At 35.5% G+C, this 19,019-nt stretch overlaps 1 protein-coding gene across 1 annotated transcript in view; it reads left to right on the forward strand.

Annotated features, from left to right (window-relative positions):
- Nucleotides 1-19,019, forward strand: part of SHOC1 (shortage in chiasmata 1) — a 76,308-nt gene that overhangs the window by 8,050 nt on the left and 49,239 nt on the right. Inside the window, exons 3-14 of the mRNA XM_055124987.1 lie at nucleotides 2,481-2,640; nucleotides 2,837-2,933; nucleotides 4,325-4,475; nucleotides 6,801-6,902; nucleotides 7,112-7,213; nucleotides 7,396-7,497; nucleotides 8,706-8,807; nucleotides 9,004-9,105; nucleotides 10,721-10,829; nucleotides 12,102-12,193; nucleotides 13,207-13,449; nucleotides 17,677-18,105. Of these exons, the coding sequence (XP_054980962.1) occupies nucleotides 2,481-2,640; nucleotides 2,837-2,933; nucleotides 4,325-4,475; nucleotides 6,801-6,902; nucleotides 7,112-7,213; nucleotides 7,396-7,497; nucleotides 8,706-8,807; nucleotides 9,004-9,105; nucleotides 10,721-10,829; nucleotides 12,102-12,193; nucleotides 13,207-13,449; nucleotides 17,677-18,105 (1,791 nt within the window). The remainder of the gene's footprint in view (nucleotides 1-2,480; nucleotides 2,641-2,836; nucleotides 2,934-4,324; nucleotides 4,476-6,800; nucleotides 6,903-7,111; nucleotides 7,214-7,395; nucleotides 7,498-8,705; nucleotides 8,808-9,003; nucleotides 9,106-10,720; nucleotides 10,830-12,101; nucleotides 12,194-13,206; nucleotides 13,450-17,676; nucleotides 18,106-19,019) is intronic.

The raw sequence follows: 19,019 nt of genomic DNA on the forward strand, positions 1-19,019 counted from the left end.
CTATATTTTCCTTTTTAAAATAAAAATGTTATTTAAAAAATTTTTTAAAAAAATGAATCGTAGTGATACACACAGTTACAAAGTTTCTGTGATTCAGTTTCAGTCATACAATGTTCCAACACCAGTTTCTTCACCAATATGTATTTTCCATCACCAATGTCCCCAGTTTCCACCCCCACCCCAGCCTGCCTCCACAGCAGATACTCTTCTTTAATCTACCAAGATTAAACCTGCCCCTTTTTCGATCTACAGATTTTTCTGCATTTTTCATAATTAATTATTCAAAATTTATTTCCTATAGTAACGTAACAGTCCTCTATGACAGATGAGGTTAGTTTCCTCAGAGCTATATTGAAACACAGCTGTAGCACTGTAGCACTGTCGTCCCGTAGTTCATCGATTTGCTAGAGCGGGCACCAGTAATGTCTCCATTGTGAGACTTATTGTTACTGTTTTTGGCTTATCGAATACGCCACGGGTAGCTTGCCAGGTTCTGCCATGTGGGTGGGATACTCTCAGTAGTTTGCCGGACTTTCCGAGAAGGACGGAGAAATTGAACCCAGGTCGGCTGCGTGCAAGGTAAATACCCTACCTGCTGTGCTATCGCTCCAGCCAATAAAGTAAAAACACCAGCATGGGCTATATAAACTTAAGAACATAAATAACATTTCTGTATGTAATGTTATAAAGTACACTGTAGTGTGATACTGCCCTCAAGTGGATTTATCATAAAAGTGTTGGGAAAAAAAGTCCTCATAACTATAGATGTTCCCCAAGGGTTCCCAGAGATACTAGGATGAGCCTTGAGAAAAGGAAGATGGCCAGAAATATTTGGAAGTTGAAGATAGAGATGGGGGTATTAACTATTTCTGTGTGGGTTTTTAGTGATTACTGTTTCTTCATTCATAATTCAGAATTAATGTACCATGAGCCATTTTTTGATGATTTCATTTAAATCCTGCTAAGACAGACTAATTAGCTAATATTCCTTGGTACATAAAATAAATGTACCAAATATGTCATGGAATATTCTTGTTCATGAAATTATTTGGAACATAATTGGTTCATATCAATAATTCCTAGGAGTCTGGCTTATAAAATAATTTCTTCTTCGGCATGCTCTAAGCTTATGTATTAAGTATGTGCAATAATTATGGGTCATGGGAGATATCATTCTGTGCTATCCTTCAATCATGTCATTCTAAAATTTCTAAGTGACACACTGATACCTAGGTCAAGAAATTCTTGCTGGAGAAGTTAGAGAGATAATACAGGGCCTTGCACACAGGCGACCCAGGTTCAATCCCTGGCACCCTATATGGTTCCCTGAGCTATATACTAAGGAGTGATCCCTGTGCATAGAGCCAGGAGTAAGCCCAGGAGTAACCCTGGATATGAGCCCTATTGTTTGAAAGATCGAAAGAAAACAAAATGAAATTCTTGCTGGGCCAAAGATCACTCAATAGACTGAACACATGTTGTGCACGTGGGAAGCCTGGGATAGATTCCGAGTACCAGTGGTTCTCTGATGAACTGGAGCGATAGCACAGCAGGTAGGGTGTTAGTCTTGCACAAATCTGACTTGGGTTCAATTCCTCCCTCCCTCTCGGAGAGCCTGACAAGTACCAAGAGTATCCCGACCACATGGCAGAGCCTGGCAAGCTACCCATTCAATATGCCAAAAACAGTTTCACAATGGAGACGTTACTGGTGCCCACTCGAGCAAATCTATGAACAACGCAATGATAGTGCCACAGTGCTACCGTGGTTCTCTATCACAAGGAGCAACCCCTGAGTACAAAACCTGGAGTAGCCCCTAAGCAAGTTGGGTGTGGCCCCAAATCAAAAACAGAACAATGGAAAAGAAATTTTTGCTTCTGCAAAGTAGTTTTTGTTTGGGGGAGCTTTGCTCTCCAAGTAGTTCCTTGCTTAAACTGCAATTTCCATTTTCTTTTTCATCTTTAGAGCTTATTGAAAAACAGGTTTTTGTTGTTGTTGTTGTTGTTGTTGTTTTGCTTTTTGGGTCACACCCAGCGATGCACAGGGCTTACTCCTGGTTCATGTACTCAGGAATTACTCCTGGCAGTGCTCAGGGGACCATATGGGTTGCTGGGAATCGAACCCAGGTTGGCCGCGTGCAAGGCAAACACCCTACCCGCTGTGCTATCGCTCCAGCCCCCAGTCAGGTTTTTTTTTGTACCAGCCCACTAAAAAAAAAAAGTGGAGGTGGCAATCAAAATTTTTAGGCTATTTGCTTACTACTAAGTATATTACAAGTAATAAATTATTGAGCTATTTTATAGCTTAGTTTATAGCTAAGAAGCTATAAACTGATGCTATTGTGTATGTTTTACATGCACAGTAAATGAAAAAATAAATAACTTAAAATATTTGAAAAACCCTATTTTATCTATTGGTTATCTATACTAACCTTTGTGTAACTAGATTTTTCTTATTTACTTGGATGTACTTATTTTCAGATTTGTCTACTAATGAAGAGATCGTTTCTGTAGATAATTTTATGAACTATAAAAGTCACCTGACAACTTCAGACACTCTATTAAGTGGTCAGAAATTATGTTTGGTTGAAAAGCCCCATGTAGACTTCAAAGGACAAAGCACAGAAGCAGATTTTTCCAGGTACTTAGTTGCACAATAGTATAAATATTTTTAAGAGAAGAAAATATTCTTTGTATGCTCACAAGTCTAGATGTAATCAATAATAATGTTTTACCATTGCATTAATTCACTTATAATATTAATCATTATATATTTTGATTATCTGCACTTAATATCTCTATTAGTGAATACTAATGAATAATTTTTTTTTATTAAGTGAATGTTTCTCTTTTCAAGAAGATTTGGAAAGCTTTATGAAGGATGATTTTTTCATGGATGAAGAAAACCTTGGTCAAGAAAATCTAGAAAACATAGTAAGTTTTTTCTTCACTTTCCTTCAGTAATATTTTAATAAAAGTAAAGTACTCTTATAGTGATTTTAACATAAACCATATTTAGAAATAAAAGACTTTATAATTATTAAATGCATATATTAAAGAATGAAATTTACTTCTAAGATAGTGATTCTGAAGTTTTGCTACACATTGGAATTTTTGGAGAGTTGTAATAAAATACTAATGCCTGGATTCTATTCAAATACATGCTGACTTAATTATTCTGGTGTTCAACCCAAGTATAAGGGAATTTAAAACCTCTCCCAATTATTTTATTCAATATACTATACCTGAGATATAGAATATCATGTCTTAATTTAAAAATTGGAGACTAAAAATGTTTATGAGTTATATACATAACAGATGGTACTTGAACTATAAAAGAAGTCATATCATTGAAAGAGTAAGAAAAGAGATTTTCTGAAACTCCATTTTAGGCTTGCCAATGCTTAATGTGAGATAGATTTTTTTCATATCTAAGACCAAATTTTTTAAAGGTCTTATCATATAGTTCCAATAGACACAAAATTATTATGATGTTATTATGTCAAGTGTTCTAGCAGTTGAAAGAACAGATCCCTTTTGGATCACTAAGATAATGATGGCTGGAGGAACCAGTTGGGATGGGAGATATATGGCGAGAGTAGATAATGGACCAAACATGATGACCTCTCAGTGTCTGTGTTGCAAGCGATAATGTCCAAAAGTAGAAAGAGAGTATGGGGAATATTGTCTGCCATATAGGCAGGGGGAGGGTGGGAAAGAGGGGGTGTACCCGGGACATTGGTGGTGGGGAATGTGCACTGGTGGAGGGATGGGTGTTTGATCATTGTGAGATTGTAACCCAAATATGAAAGTTTGTAACTATCTCACGGTGATTCAATAAAAATTTAAAAATTTAAAAAATAAAGAACAGATCCTTTCTGTAGGTTTCATAAGCTCCAATATCTAGCTTTATATAAATTAGATGCATTTACAAAGTGAACTTGAAATTTTTAAGACATTTGAAAAAAATCTGTTCCATTCTGTCTACCCTTTTCATTTCCCACCATTAATTATCATCTGCTGTGTTTATGAGTTTTTAATTTAGAATTTTTAATTTTCTGTCAGTTCAGAAGGTATTTCTGCACTGAAAGATATTGTATAGCATTAACATAATCAATCAGTCACCACTCAACGAGCATTACTTAAAGAGAATATTGCTTATAATATAAAATATTTTGGGTTGACATACTTCTGATTTTCAAAGATATACATAGTTTTTAATTTTTTGACTGGATTTACTAAAATTTTAGTACTCTGATTAATTAAATTTATAAATATTTATTTGGAAAACCTCGCTAAAAACTTTTACTTGTATATTATTTCAGCCATCAATATTGCCCAAGAATGAAACCTTAATATCTTCAAGTCTCAGTCAAGAAGGTGATATTTCAGCCTTCTCAGAACTGAAGGAATCATTAAACTTCATGCCAGAAGAAGTAATTTATGAAGATACAAATAAAGAGCTTGCCCAAAAAGGTGAGAATTGATTTAAAATTATGTATTTGTAAAAATTACTTAATATTTGTTGAAAAAATTCATATTCTTGAGGGAGAAGTAGGCTATAAGGCTATAAGACTTAGAAGCTTCCAGGAGCTTGCTTTTAAGTCTCTGGACGCTGGCTGTGGATAGGATTACACGGCACTGTGGGGGCAGTCCAATGGGTGTGACCGCCTTGCTACTGGAAAATGGGGAATCTGGGCGGAGGAGGCCCAGTCCCGATTCCAGCAGGCTTGGAAGTCTCAGCCCCAGGTCCCACACACCTGTGTTCCTCTGCCGGTACCTTCATGTGTGAGGCTCATCCGAATGTTTGGAGAGGGACCTTGAGCATGGCTGTGGCAAGGCTCCTGAGGTCATTGGCCGCCGGGGCCTCTGCTCAGGGTGGGGAGGGAAGCTGGAGCCCATCCCCTCCGAGGGGCCTCGGGGAAGACAGCCAGGTGCGCAGGCAAGAGACTCTCTGGGTTGCTCTCTTCTGGGAGCTTGCTTTTTAGTCTCTGGATGCTGGCCGTGGATGGGATTACGTATGTATATCACAACTTTTTGATCTGTTTATCTGTATTTGAGCATTTGGGTTGTTTCCACATCCTGGCTATTGTACTAAGTGCTGAAATGAGCATAGTTGTATATATGTCCTTTCAAATAGTTTTTAATTTTTTTTGGGGGGGAGCAGATTCCAAGAATTGGTATGGCTATTTTATAACAAAGTTTCATTTTTACTCTGGAGAAATCTCCTCTATTACTTTCTATAGAGGTTGAACGAGACAACATGACTGCCAGTGGTGAATGAGTGTTCCTTTTAGTCCACAACCTCACCAACACTGTTTCTAGACTTTTTGATATATGCTATTCTGACTGGCATGAGATAATATCTCATTGTTGCTTTGATTTGTATTTCCCTCATAAGTCATGATGAACAATTTTTCATGTGCCTGCTAGTCATCCTTATGTAGTCTTTGAGGAAATGTCTATTCTTCTCTCCATTTTTTTTTAAAGCATTTATTCTTTTTTTTTTTTTTTTTGCTTTTTGGGTCACACCTGGCAATGCACAGGGGTTACTCCTGGCTCTGCACTCAGGAATTACCCCTGGTGGTGCTCAGGGGATTATATGGGTTGCTGGGATTCGAACCCGGGTTGGCCACGTGCAAGGCAAACGCCCTACCCGCTGTGCTATCGCTCCAGCCCCTCTTCTCTCCATTTTTGAATGGGGTTCTTGGATTTTCTATTGTTGAGCTTCATGAATGTTTTATAGATCCTGGATATTAGCCCTTTATCTAAGGTGTTATGTAGAAATACTTTCTTCCATTCAGTTGGGTTTCTTTTGTTGTTGTTATTAGTTTGAACTTCCTTTGCTGTGCAGAAGCTTTTTTATTTAATGTGGTCCCATTTATTAATTTTTGGTTTTTTTGTCTTTTTCTCTGTGGTCATCTCATTGAAAATGCCTCAGACTTTTTCCTTGCAAAGTTATGCTTATGTTTTCTTCAGTGCATTTAATGGTTTACTTTTGTAAATGCTGTGAGGTATGGTTTTAATATTATTTTTGTATATGTTGCTATCCAGTTTTTCAAACACCATTTGTTTAAGAGACTTTATTTTCTCTGCTTCATATATTTAGCTCCTTTTTCATAGATTAACTGCCCATAAATCTGAGGTGTTAATTTTGGACTCTTAATTCTGTTCCACTGGTCTTTGAGTCTATCCTTATTCCAGTCCCATGTAGTTTTGACTTTATAGTACAATTCACACAGCAGACCAAGGTTCGGTTCTTGACACCACACACAGTCTGAACTCCGTGTAGGCATGATCCCGATGGAGCATAGAGTCAGGAGTAAAATCTCTGAGCACTAAACTCCCCAGCCAGTTGAAATAATCAAAGATATAGCATAGTAGAGAGATATGAAGGGGGATTTATTGCATCCATTTAGAATACAGATGCTTGTGATCTATAGACCACAGAAGAAATCTTGCAGATATGACTAAATCAAACTACATGTCAAAACAAGAAAATGAAAAAACAAAGTGTCAATTTGGAGTAAATGCATACTAAAACTTCAAAATATAAGAGTTCAACATGAATATATCAAAATATAATAGAGTTCTGTATGGTGATCTGTGTGCTTAATTTATGAATGCTATGGGAAAGGACAAGTAACACTCCCAGTCTTTAACTGGCTCTGACGGTAAAGTAAAATCATTGCCACTGGGTAATGTAGAATCACTGCCACAGAGTAATTAATATTTTTTTTAAAAAACTCACCTAATAGAAGTCTTTTTGTAGAAAGTAGTCTTTCTTATTTTTCTTCTCAGATATTATTATCAAGCAAGACATTAGAAATGAAGATACGAAATGCAGCTCCATCGAGATTTTGACCACTCAAAGTCACATTGAATCAAAGAACAGTGAACCAGGTAAAATTTTTAAATAAGCCATCGAGTTTATCAAGGTTTTCTAAAAGTGAGGGAAAAGACTAATGCATTTATGTATAAAATCTTTCAAGATAATTTTATATTTAAAATTATATTATTGAAATCTAATTTGTTTTTAATGAATAAAATTTTAAAAGCCTAATATAAAAGTCATTTTGTTGAAAGTAGCCTTTCTTATTTTTCTATTTTAGATTCTACTACCAATCAAAACACTGAAAATGAAGATATAAAATGCAACCCCATTGAGATGTTAGTCACTCAAAGTCAGAATGAGCCAATGAACACAGAGCTAGGTTAAAAAATTTAATGAATCATCAACTTTATCAGGGTTATCATTACATTTCCAAAGTTTTGAGACAATATTCATCTTTAAAATTTTATTATTGAAATTAATTTATTGTTTTTAATGAGCAAAATTTTAAAGCCTAATATAAAAGTTCTTTTGTTGAAAATACCTTTCTTATTTTCTTTTTAGATTCTACTACCAATCAAAACACTGAAAATGAAGATATAAAATGCAGCTCCACAGAAATGTTGGGCACTCAAAGCCAGAGTGAACTAAAGAACAGTGAACCAGGTAAAAATTTTTAATGAATCATCAAGTTTATCAGGATTATCTTTACAATTGCAAAGTGTTGAGACAATTTAATCTTTAAAATTTGATTTATACATATTGCAAACCACAATGCCCAAAAGAAGAGAGAGAGAGAGAGAGACAGAGAGAGAGAGAGAGAGAGAGAAAAGAAAAGCCCCTGACATAGGTAGACAGTGTGTGTGTGTGTGGGGGGGGGTCTGGAATATTGTATGACTGAAATCCAATCATGAACAGCTTTGTAAGGGTCTATCCGACAGTGATTCAATAAAAAAAGTTAAAAAATAAAATTTGATTGATACAATATAATTTATTGGGGGATTTTTGTTTTGTTTTGTTTTCCCCAAGTTATTTAGACACCATGGTTTACAAAGTTGTTCATGATGATTTGTTACTGGTATTCAGTACTTCAGCACCAATTGCACTACCAGTCACCTTCCCTCCATCATTGTCTCCATTTTCCAAACAACCCCTCAAGTCTACCTCTGTAACAGGCCCACAGTAATTTATTTTATATTGTTTGTTACTAATACATGGCTAATGGAATGAGAAAAAATACTTTGGTAAAAAAATTTTTTTGAAAATTCTACTCACCATGAGGACATAAAGTCCGTTTTTGAGGTAAATTTACTAGGCTGTTATTGCAAGGTAAGCCTTCTGTGTTAAAGTTTTTGTTAGTCTAGATTATTTGGTTTCTACTTTACATTCCTACCCAACCTAGTATGCTCCTACTGGGATGTTAGTATTATAGAGTTTGGAGATGTTGCTCCAGAAAATCCAGAATATTTAACTGGGCAATTTGGCTGGAGGCATGGTGAAAACTGTTGGGGGCATGATGAGTATGACTGTTTGGGCTATGGTAGGGTGGGTACTTGGCCTGCCCCCATACCGAAGATCACCTCAGAGGTCTCAGCCAGGATCAGGTATTCTAGAATTTTTTTTTTCTTTTTGGGTCACACCCGGCGATGCACTCAGGAATTACTCCTGGTGGTTCTTGGGGGACCATATGGGATGCTGGCAATCAAACCCGGGTCGGCTGCATGCAAGGCAAACACCCTACCCGCTGTGCTATCACTCCAGTTCCAGAAAATTTTTACTAATTTATTGTTTTTAATCATTAAAATTACCCCTTAAAAAGTCTCTAATATGAAAGTTCTTTTGTAGGAAGTAGACTTTCCTATTTTTATTTTCAGATCTTATTATCCAGCAAAACTTTGAAATTGAAGATATAAAATGTGGTTCCACAGAAATTTTGGCCACTCAAAGTCAAAGTGAACCAAAGAATAGTGAACCAGGTAAAAAGTCTTAAGAACCATCAAGTTTATCAAGATTATATTTATATTTACATATAGAATCTTATGAGACAATTTTTATCTTTGAAATTTGATTATTGCAAGTCTAATTTATTCCTTCTAATGGACAAAATTGTAACAAAAATCTAATATAGAAGTCCTTTTGCTTAAAGTAGACTTTCCTCTTTTTTATTTTCAGATACTACTACCAAGCAAAAATTTGAAGCCAAAGATATAAAATGCAGCTCAATAGAGATCTGTGCCACTCAGAGTCAGAATGAACCAAAGAAAAGTAAACCAGGTAAATTTTTAAATAAATAGTAGAGTTTATCAAGGTTATATATATGTGAGGTATAAGATTGATACATTTACATATCAAGTCTTATAAAATAACTTCATCTTTAAAATTTGATTATTGCAGTCTAATATATTGGTTTTTATTTTATATGTCCTCTTTATATTTATTACTCCTATTAAGTTATTTTTCTTCTAGCACCAAAACTGAATAATGAATAAAGAAAAGGTATAAAAATCAAGGAAGAGAATTGGAGGATAATATTAGCATTAAAAATGTAAATCTGATAATATAGCTTAATAAATAAATGTTTATGTTTTATAATAGTTTTAGCATTCCTACTAAGTCTTTATTGCATTTTTGTAAATTAATCATTTTAATCTCCCTAAATAATTCTATCATTATTGTTAATATTATTCTAGGAAATTTATAATCTCTGAATCATCTTTTGTTTCAATGTAATGCCTAATCATGTTGTGTCTTAAATATATTGATGGGAACATTGTTTAGTTACATTCATAACTGGATCACATTAATCATTTATTTGTAGGTTAAACCATTTATTTGAAAAGTCATAGAAACATATTGACTACTTATGACTAAAGACCATATTTTCAAGAATACCCTATAAAAATAAAACTTAGAGCCTGAGAGATAGTACAGCAGATATGATACTTGCCTTGCATGCAGGTGACCCATGTTTGATCTCCAGCATCCTATATTGTCTCCTGAGCACAGTCAGAAGTGATCTCTGAGTGCGGAATCAGGAGTAACCCCTGAACACTGCCAGGTGTGGTCCAAAAACAAAACAAAATTAAATAAAATTAAAAATTATAACTCATTGTTAGGCCAGCAAGTCTCCATATCTATGAAAATGAAGAGTTACTTTCCATTAATATTATTTGTCTGATGGCTTGCTCTTTAAATCCCATGTTCTCCCAAGGTCCAGTGTCTTGCTTGTTTGTCTCTGTTTCTTTGCTTGCCTATTTTGACTCTGGAGAAAACTGTGTTCTCTCTTACTTACCTTTTTCTCCCCCCTCACATCATTCTAAATAATTTTCAATAAAAACTATCTTGCATCACACAAAAAATTACTGTTTGGCATTATTAATAGTTACTACAGAGATAAATCATATTATCTGCTAAGTAATAACAACTTGTCAGAATTAAAATCACACATAGAGCTCTTAGAATTTATCTCATACAGTAACTCTATAAACTTTAGTTTTCATTCTATTTAAAAATCACTGCTAATAGGGCTGAAACAATAGTACAGCAGGTAGGGTGTTTGCCTTGCACAGAGCTAACACAGGTTGATTTCTGGCACCCCATATCTTCACCTGAGCCTACCCTGAGTGCAGAGCCAGGGTACTATGAGCTGTGCCCCCAAGCAAACCCCCCAAATCACCACAAATAAAATATGAGAAATGATATATGTATAATTCCTTATATATGTGGAAATTTTAAGAGTTCTTTAATAGTTCAAATTACTCCAAACTTATTATTGAAATGTGCTAACTACTAAGTATAGTAGTTGCTTCCTAAGTGTTCTTTTTTTAACTTTTGTAATTATATTATTCAGTATTTATGCAATAATATGATAAAATTTTATGCATTCTAGCAATGTTAGAAATGCCACTAATTCCTCTGAATTTAACAAACCAACATTCTTCAGTGAGTTTATTGTGTCCAGGACTTAAGACATTTTCATTTTCTCCTGTTGGTGAAATGTGAGTAAAAATTTATCTTGAAGGGGTTGGAGTGATAGCACAGCGGGGAGGGCGTTTGCCTTGCACACGGCTGACCTGGGTTCGATTCCCAGCATCCCAGATGGTCCCCCGAGCACCGCCAGGAGTAATTCCTGAGTGCAGAGCCAGGAGTAACCCCTGAGCATCTCTGGGTGTGACCCAATAAGAAAAAAAAAATTATCTTGAACTCAAATTGTAATTCAGAACAAGAGGTCCTTAATTATATCATTCTATAAAAAAGCAATTTCCAAGATAATACTTTGAAAAAATATAAGCTAGAATTGTGTCTATAGTAAGCATCTGGAGTAACACATCAATATATGTATATATTTGGTTTTATATGCATAGAATGTCTTTTTAATGACAACAAGAGTCAGGTAACATTTGTTGTGTTGAAAAGAGAATTGGGTAACCTGACAGTGTAGAAGCTATTAATTGATAGATATAGGGTCTGTCAGTTTTTTAAATGTAAATGAATTACTGTGAAAACTAATCAACTTGAAAATAATTTAAATATCTGGTATTGGAACAGTTCCTTAGCATAGTGTCATTGGCCACTTATCAATGTCACTGTCCCTGTTGGCACTAAGTGTGAAGTACACTTCACTACTACCTTCTCTACTACCTTCTCTACTACCACCTCAAAACATAGAAATAAAAACCCTTGCTATTCACTCACACATCCGCCAAGATTGAAAAATATCCAAAGATTGTTACTTCCTGAACAATAACTGATCACTTCCGAAGAAGATAGAGCAGAGAGAACCTTTTCCATAGTTCTATCTGTATCTGTTCTATAGCCAGCAAAGATCCCAGAATTTCTATTAGAAATTGTTAGAGAATAATTTTATCAAACTCTATGTTGATGATAAAATTATAATTTTTCATGATAAGCACAAAAATTGTATTTAAGATTGTATCTTGCTCCTTCCTGCAGAGACTATTCAGGTGCAATGCATAGGGTTGTGCACTGGCAGTACTCAGGAAATTTTGTGGTACCAGACATCCAACACTGACCTCACAAAAATAATAGCACTTTGAGCCATGTCTCTGGGCCCTAGATTGTATTCTTATATGGGGCAATTTGCAGGGTTGGTGCTGGCACAGTTTGTGAAACTCTCTACTTCAGTTTAAATATGTATTAAATAGATCATTTTTTCACTTTAGAACATAAAAATAACTTTTCTTGTAATAAAGTTTTGTTATATAAAGATTCAATAATATTAATATATTAAATAAACTCTTTTTCGGTAGTTTGCTTACTGCTGAAGAATCAGTTAACAAATACTTGAAGGTATGGCAATTACAAAGCTGCAGAAGTTCTTTGAATTCTCTTTTGCATACAGGTAAAGATTGATTTTGAGTACTAAATAGAAAGTATATATGAAAAGGTAACTGACATTCAGTAGTAGTGTTTTGTCAGTTTTGCTTTTATTATTATCATCATAAGAAGCAGATTGAAAATTAGAATTATAATTTTGGGCTGATAATGAAAATAATAACATCAAGTAGTTGCTCTACTTTTTTGGGGGGAGGGGTCACACCCGGCAATGCACAGGGGTTACTCCTGGCTCATGCACTCAGAAATTACTCCTGGCGGTGCTCAGGGGACCATATGGGATGCTGGGAATTGAACCCGGGCCAACTTTGTGCAAGGCAACGCCCTACCCGCTGTGCTATTGCTCCAGTCCCGTTGCTCTACTTTTGGTCATACATTATTATTTGTTTTTATTTAGACTAAAAAGTGATTAACTGGAGGTCTGGGGATGCAGCTCAAGTAGTCCTTATCTTGCATGTGCAAGGCTGGGTTCAGTCCTGTATACCAATCCCTCTAACCACTACCAGGATGTGTGAACTTGGTAGTCATGGTAGCATCTAAGCACCTTGAAGCCCGAGTTCCATTGGGAATGACCCTTACAAAAACAGCAATAAAGTAGAAAGCTATCTGTCACAGTAATAAATGAGAGTCATCATAAAATTTGATCAAATGTATCTTCTTGTTTAGACTCATTGTAATGAATAAGAATTTAATATATATATTACTTTAATTCTTCAAAATTTATGAGCTGATTAGAAATGACAAATTAATTGTTCCATTCTACTGAATTTAGAATAATTTTAACTTCTTGGTAATTCCACAGATCAAAATAAACTTTCATTGCAATAATATTTTAGACATCATAAATATTAGTATCTTAAAGACAAAATACTTCATAGAATTTCAGTTTCACTCTCCCCTCCCATGCATGAAAATCTCTTTCACAAGAAATTTACAGAGTGGTTATCTTTATTATGTTACCTTTTTTGTCTTATATATTGTTTCTAACTATTTAGTTTTGGACTTCACATTGTTTTTTAGTGCCAAGTATTGAAGAGCCCATCAACCAGCATCGAGCTATAAACCTGAAAAAGGCATTTTCTACTGAAGAAAAAAGTGTCATGGTTAGTCCTATAAATACAAAGGGATGGAAACAAGCAAGACTACACCTGATAATGACAGAAGATTTGAAACATCAGAATATATATTTGTGTCCTGATGATCTATCTTCTGATGATACTAAAATGAAGATTAACTTGCCTAGTAAAGAACTTCAATTAGAATGTAAGTACAAAATACTAAATAACACTTGTGTTAGCACCTTTAGAATGAGAAAATAATAAATACTAGCTTTCCATGAGATGATTGAAAAAATATAATTAGGTCCAAGTACTTAACATTGACTCGTGTATGCCAAAATGTGTCTTTTTAAAGTTTATGATTTAAGCACTGGTCATAAATTTCACTTTATTTAGTTGGCCGAATAGCCATTTAATTTTTTTCAAATAAATTTTGAGAGTTACAAGTTACATAAAATAAAATTTTCCTATTTATATAGTTTGATGCGCTTTGATAAATATGTATACCGAAGACCTACCGTCATAATTAAGGCATAGACTATCCAGAAAAACTGAAACTGGAATTGTATGGAATATTTTGTCTTTAAGATGCTGCTATTTGTAAAGACTAAAATATTATAGCAATGTAAGACACATAGAAGTTTATTTTAATCTGTGGGATTACCAAAAAGTTAAATTTACTCTAAATTTAGTAGAATGGAACAATTATTTTGACTTGGTAGTAGAGTGCCTGCCTTGATTGTGTAAGGCCCTGAGTTTGATCCCTGATATGACACATACACAAAAATAGAATATTTCTATAGCCAAAAAGTTTCCTTATGTCTATTTGCCTTCTGTTCTCTCCCCTATTCCCTATCTCTGCCTACAAATATTTATCCTTGATTCTAGGTAACCACTGGTCTATTTTCTGTTACATTAGTTTCCTCTATCCTAGAATTTCATTAAAGGAATCATACAGTATAAATTTTATGTATCTGGCTTCGATTCAAAATGGCATTTTTGAGATCTGCTCATGATATTGTATATAAATATAGCATGTTTCTTTTTATTACTAAGTAGATTTTATCATATGGGTGTATTCACAGTTATTCAATTCTGTTTTTCCAAGTCTTTTTATAGTTATGAATAAAACTTCTATAAATATTCCTCTCCAAGTCTTTTTGTGGATGTATGTTATCCTTTTTTAATTTTCTTTTTGGGTCACACCCGTCGATGCACAGAGGTTACTCCTGACTGTTCATTCAGGAATTACTCCTGGTGGTGCTTGGAGGACCATATGGGATGCTGGGAATCGAACTAGGGTTGGCCGCATGCAAGGCAAACACTCTACCCACTGTGCTATCGCTCCAGCTCCCTGTTATCCTTTTTCTTGAGCGAATAATTTTATGATGTACTATTCAAATGGGGTTTTGGTACCATTGTACATGACACCAGTATTGTATAAAAATTCTAGTCATGGCTATCCACAGAATGGGAAAGGATATTTACACAATACCCATCAGATAAGGGGTTGATATCAATGGTATATAAAGCACTGGTTGAACTCTACAAGAAGAAAACATCCAACCCCATCAAAAAATGGGGCGAAGAAATGAACAGAAACTTTACCAAGGAAGAAATACGAATGGCCAAAAGGCACATGAAAAAGTGCTCTGCGTCACTAATCATCAGAGAGATGCAGATCAAAACAACTTTGAGATACCACCTCACACCACAGAGACTAGCACACATCCAAAAGAACAAAAGCAACCGCTGTTGGAGAGGATGTGGGGAGAAAGGGACCCTTCTTCACTGCTGGTGGGAATGCCGACTGGTTCAGCCCTTCTGGAAAACAATATGGACGACTCTCAAAAAATTAGATATTGAATTCCCATTTGACCCAGCAATACCACTGCTGGGAATATATCCCAGAGAGGCAAAAAAGTACAATCGAAACAACATCTGCACATGTATGTTCATCGCAGCACTGTTTACAATAGCCAGAATCTGGAAAAAACCCGAATGCCCCAGAACGGATGACTGGTTGAGGAAACTTTGGTACATCTATACAATGGAATACTATGCAGCTGTTAGAAAAAAGGAGGTCAAGAATTTTGTAGTCAAGTGGATGGGCATGAAAAGTTTCATGCTGAGTGAAATGAGTCAGAAAGAGAGAGACAGACATAGAAAGATTGCACTCATCTATGGTATATAGAATAACAGAGTGGGAGACTAACACCCAAGAACTGTAGAAATAAGTACCAGGAGGTTGACTCCATGGCTTCGAGGCTGGCCTCACGTTCCGGGGAAAGGTCAACTCAGAGAAGCGATCACCAACTACATTGTAGTCGAAGGCCATGTGGGGGAAGGGAGTTGCGGGCTGAATGAGGGCTAGAGACTGAGCACAGCGGCCACTCAACACCTTTATTGCAAACCACAACAGCTAATTAGAGAGAGTTGCGGGCTGAATGAGGGCTAGAGACTGAGCGCAGCGGCCACTCAACACCTTTATTGCAAACCACAACAGCTAATTAGAGAGAGAAAACAGAAGGGAATGCCTTGCCACAGTGGCAGGGTGGGGTGGGGGGGGAGATGGGATTGGGGTGGGTGGGAGGGACACTGGGTTTACGGGTGGTGGAGAATGGGCACTGGTGAAGGGATGGGTTCCAAACTTTGTATGAGGGAAGTATAAGCACAAAAGTGTATAAATCTGTAACTGTAAAAAAAAAAAAAAAAAAATTCTAGTCATGGGACTAGACTTTGCAAAAGCAAAGCAGGTAGGGCATTTGCCTTGCATGTGTCTGACTCCGGTGCGATTTCCAGCATCCCACATGGTCCCCTGAGCACAGCCAGAAGTAATTCCTGGGTGCAGAGCCAGGAGTAACCCCTGTACATCACTGGGTGTGACCCAAAAAAGCAAAAAAAAAAAAAGAAAGAAAAGAAAGAAAGAAACTTCTAGTCAATCTATGCCATTGCCAATACTTGGTATTGACAGTCTTTTCAATTTGACCATCTTAATGTGTGTTGTGGTATCTCATGGCTCTAATTTGTATTTTCCTGATGATTAATGATGAAGAGCATTTTTTTACACACTCCTTGGCCATTTGTGTCTCTTCTTGGGGGTGGGGCATTGAGGCCACATCTGACTGTGTCAGTATTTACTCCTGGTTTTGCTCTCAGGGATAATTCCTGGCAGTGTTCAAGGGACCATATGTGGTGCTGGAGATCAAACCCAGGTGGACTGCATGCCGGGTAAGTACCCTACTCACTGTACACTCTTTCTGTGATAAATAAATATATACATCCTTAAAATGTAATTTATATATGATAAAAGTACCCATTTAAAGTATATCAGTATTTTTAATATATACATAAAGTTGTATACTCATCACCACAATTAAGTTCTAAGCATTTCTATCATCCCCTCCCCCCAGACAAATCTGGTGCCTGAGATCGGTCACTCATATGAGTTCCTAGTTTTGGAACCACTAATCTAGTCTTTTTCTCTCTATATTTGCATATTCTAGATGTTTCGTGTAAATGGAATCATCCATTTTGTGTGATTTTTGATATTTCACAACTATCTCCTTTCATTTAGCATGTTTTTAAATATTCACCTATTTTGTGGCATGTGTAATACGAAATATTATTTAAATATTTGACAAAATTATTCTTCTTTTAGAATATTGTTATGAATTATTTGTATAATTGATATGTAGGTTGATATAGTCTTTTTCTTTCTTTGGCTTTTTGGGTCACATCCGGCGATGCTCAGGGCTGATTCCTGGCTCTGCACTCAGGAATCACTTCTGGTAGTACTCAGAGGACCATATGGGATACTGGGAATCAAACCCGGGTCGGCAGAGTACAAGGCAAATGCCCTACCTGCTGTACTATCGCTCCAGCCCCAATACAGTCATTTTTAACTATCTGTTTTGCAGGTTTTTCTTCTAGTCTATGGCTTGCTTGAGACAAAAGTTTTGAACCTTAGAAAACTGTTACTACCAAAGCTATGACATATTATGTGCCTTTTCGCAATACAGTTTTTCTGTAATTACTTATTTACCTGGTAAATTAGCTTCTAAAGTAGAAATATGATGCTAAATTTTTAATATTTAAAATATAATATTTTATTCAGACCAAAAGTACATTTTCAAAGCATTAAACAAATGTTTCCCAAGGTGGGTTATATCACACCCCCAACCTCCCAAGGGCGGGTAGGAGTAGGGGCAATAGTAACCTTGGTGCCACTGGGGGACATTCTCTGTTAACTTAAAGGACATGTATTTTCAGGGCAACTCTAGTAACTTTTTTTTCTGGAAAAAAGGCAGAAGACCTCTGAAGTAAACAAAGTATACTTAGAGTCAAATTATATTCAGAAACCACAACTTAATATTCTAGTGGTATTCATTTAGTCACAGAAATCATCTGAATATTTGTATTCTGTTTTCAGCATGGCAAGAACATAAAGGTTGTCCCTCATCTATTGTACTTATTGATGAGAAATCTACAAATGATCATTTATCTCTTCCACAAAAAAGTCCATCTTTGGTAAAAGAAGTACCAGACCTATGTTTTTCTGATGATGATATCTCTGTTAAGACACCAACAAAGGAAGAGAAAGCAAAAACTGATGTGGAACTAGTTGTGAAAATAATTGAAAATGAAGAAAATAAAGATTACAAGGAACTTTGTCACACAGTACCATCATCTATTGAGTCACATTCCTCTCCAAAAATTGAAAAAACATCTTTTAAGAGTGGCAAAAGTTGTGGGAATAATTTGGACCTTTTGAGTGACTTTATTATGCTTCGAAAAAAATATAATACTTGCATCTCAACAAATCACAATGATGAAGTCATAAACAATGATAAAAAAGATGGTGAGTAACTTAGTAATATTTTAGTATAGACGTGGTAGCTTCAAAGACTAGGTATATATTATTTATTATAGAAATAAAATGAACACAACTCAATTATATTTTTCAAAATGAAAGAAAATGTCATTGATTTAGGACACTTATTGTGTAGATAGCAATATAAATAGATGTAGATAATGTATTCTCTAAAAAATTCAAAAGTATATTTTAATTTGTATGAAAAGCTGCTGCTTACAAAACATATATTTATAGTGTTTCTAATTTTTGTTGATCATTCTTCAATTTTTTCTCTCTTAAATGACAGTTATATCTCAATATTTTATTAATTTTGGGTGGAATATTTTATCTGTATTTTACTTCTAGTCTTATTTTATAGTTTATCAGGAGGCAAGAAAAAAGGCAACTTATTATGCTCCCTCAAAATTCTAAAAAGTAGCCTGGGCGGGGGGCAGGTGGTATCACTCAGCGGTACTCAAGGGTTATGCCTGTCTCTTTACTCAGGAATCACTTCTGGTGGGCTCACATAACCATATGATATGCCAGCGATCAAAACTGAGTTAGTAGAATGTTGTTTCAGTATAGTAGAATGTTGTAACAGGGCAAAAGGATTCACAGGATGCTGAAGAAACTAAAATGAAGGCTACATTGTTAAATTTGAGGTAGAGCAGGTAGTCACAAGTAGAACGTCTTATAGAAGTGCCTGGTATATGTTTAAGCTAAAGAAAGTAATAAGATATGAATGGACATTACCTATTGGTGAAGGGATTAACTGATCAACATATATGCACTCAATTAAAGGGCATTAAAGTTAAAGCAACTTCTATTAGACCTGAAGGGATCATCAATTGGAACACCACGGTGGTGGGACATTTTAACACCCCACTTTTGACATTAGACAGATCAACTAGACACACCAG

The sequence above is a fragment of the Sorex araneus genome, chromosome 1 (assembly GCF_027595985.1).
Source record: "Sorex araneus isolate mSorAra2 chromosome 1, mSorAra2.pri, whole genome shotgun sequence".
Lineage (NCBI taxonomy): Eukaryota > Metazoa > Chordata > Mammalia > Eulipotyphla > Soricidae > Sorex > Sorex araneus.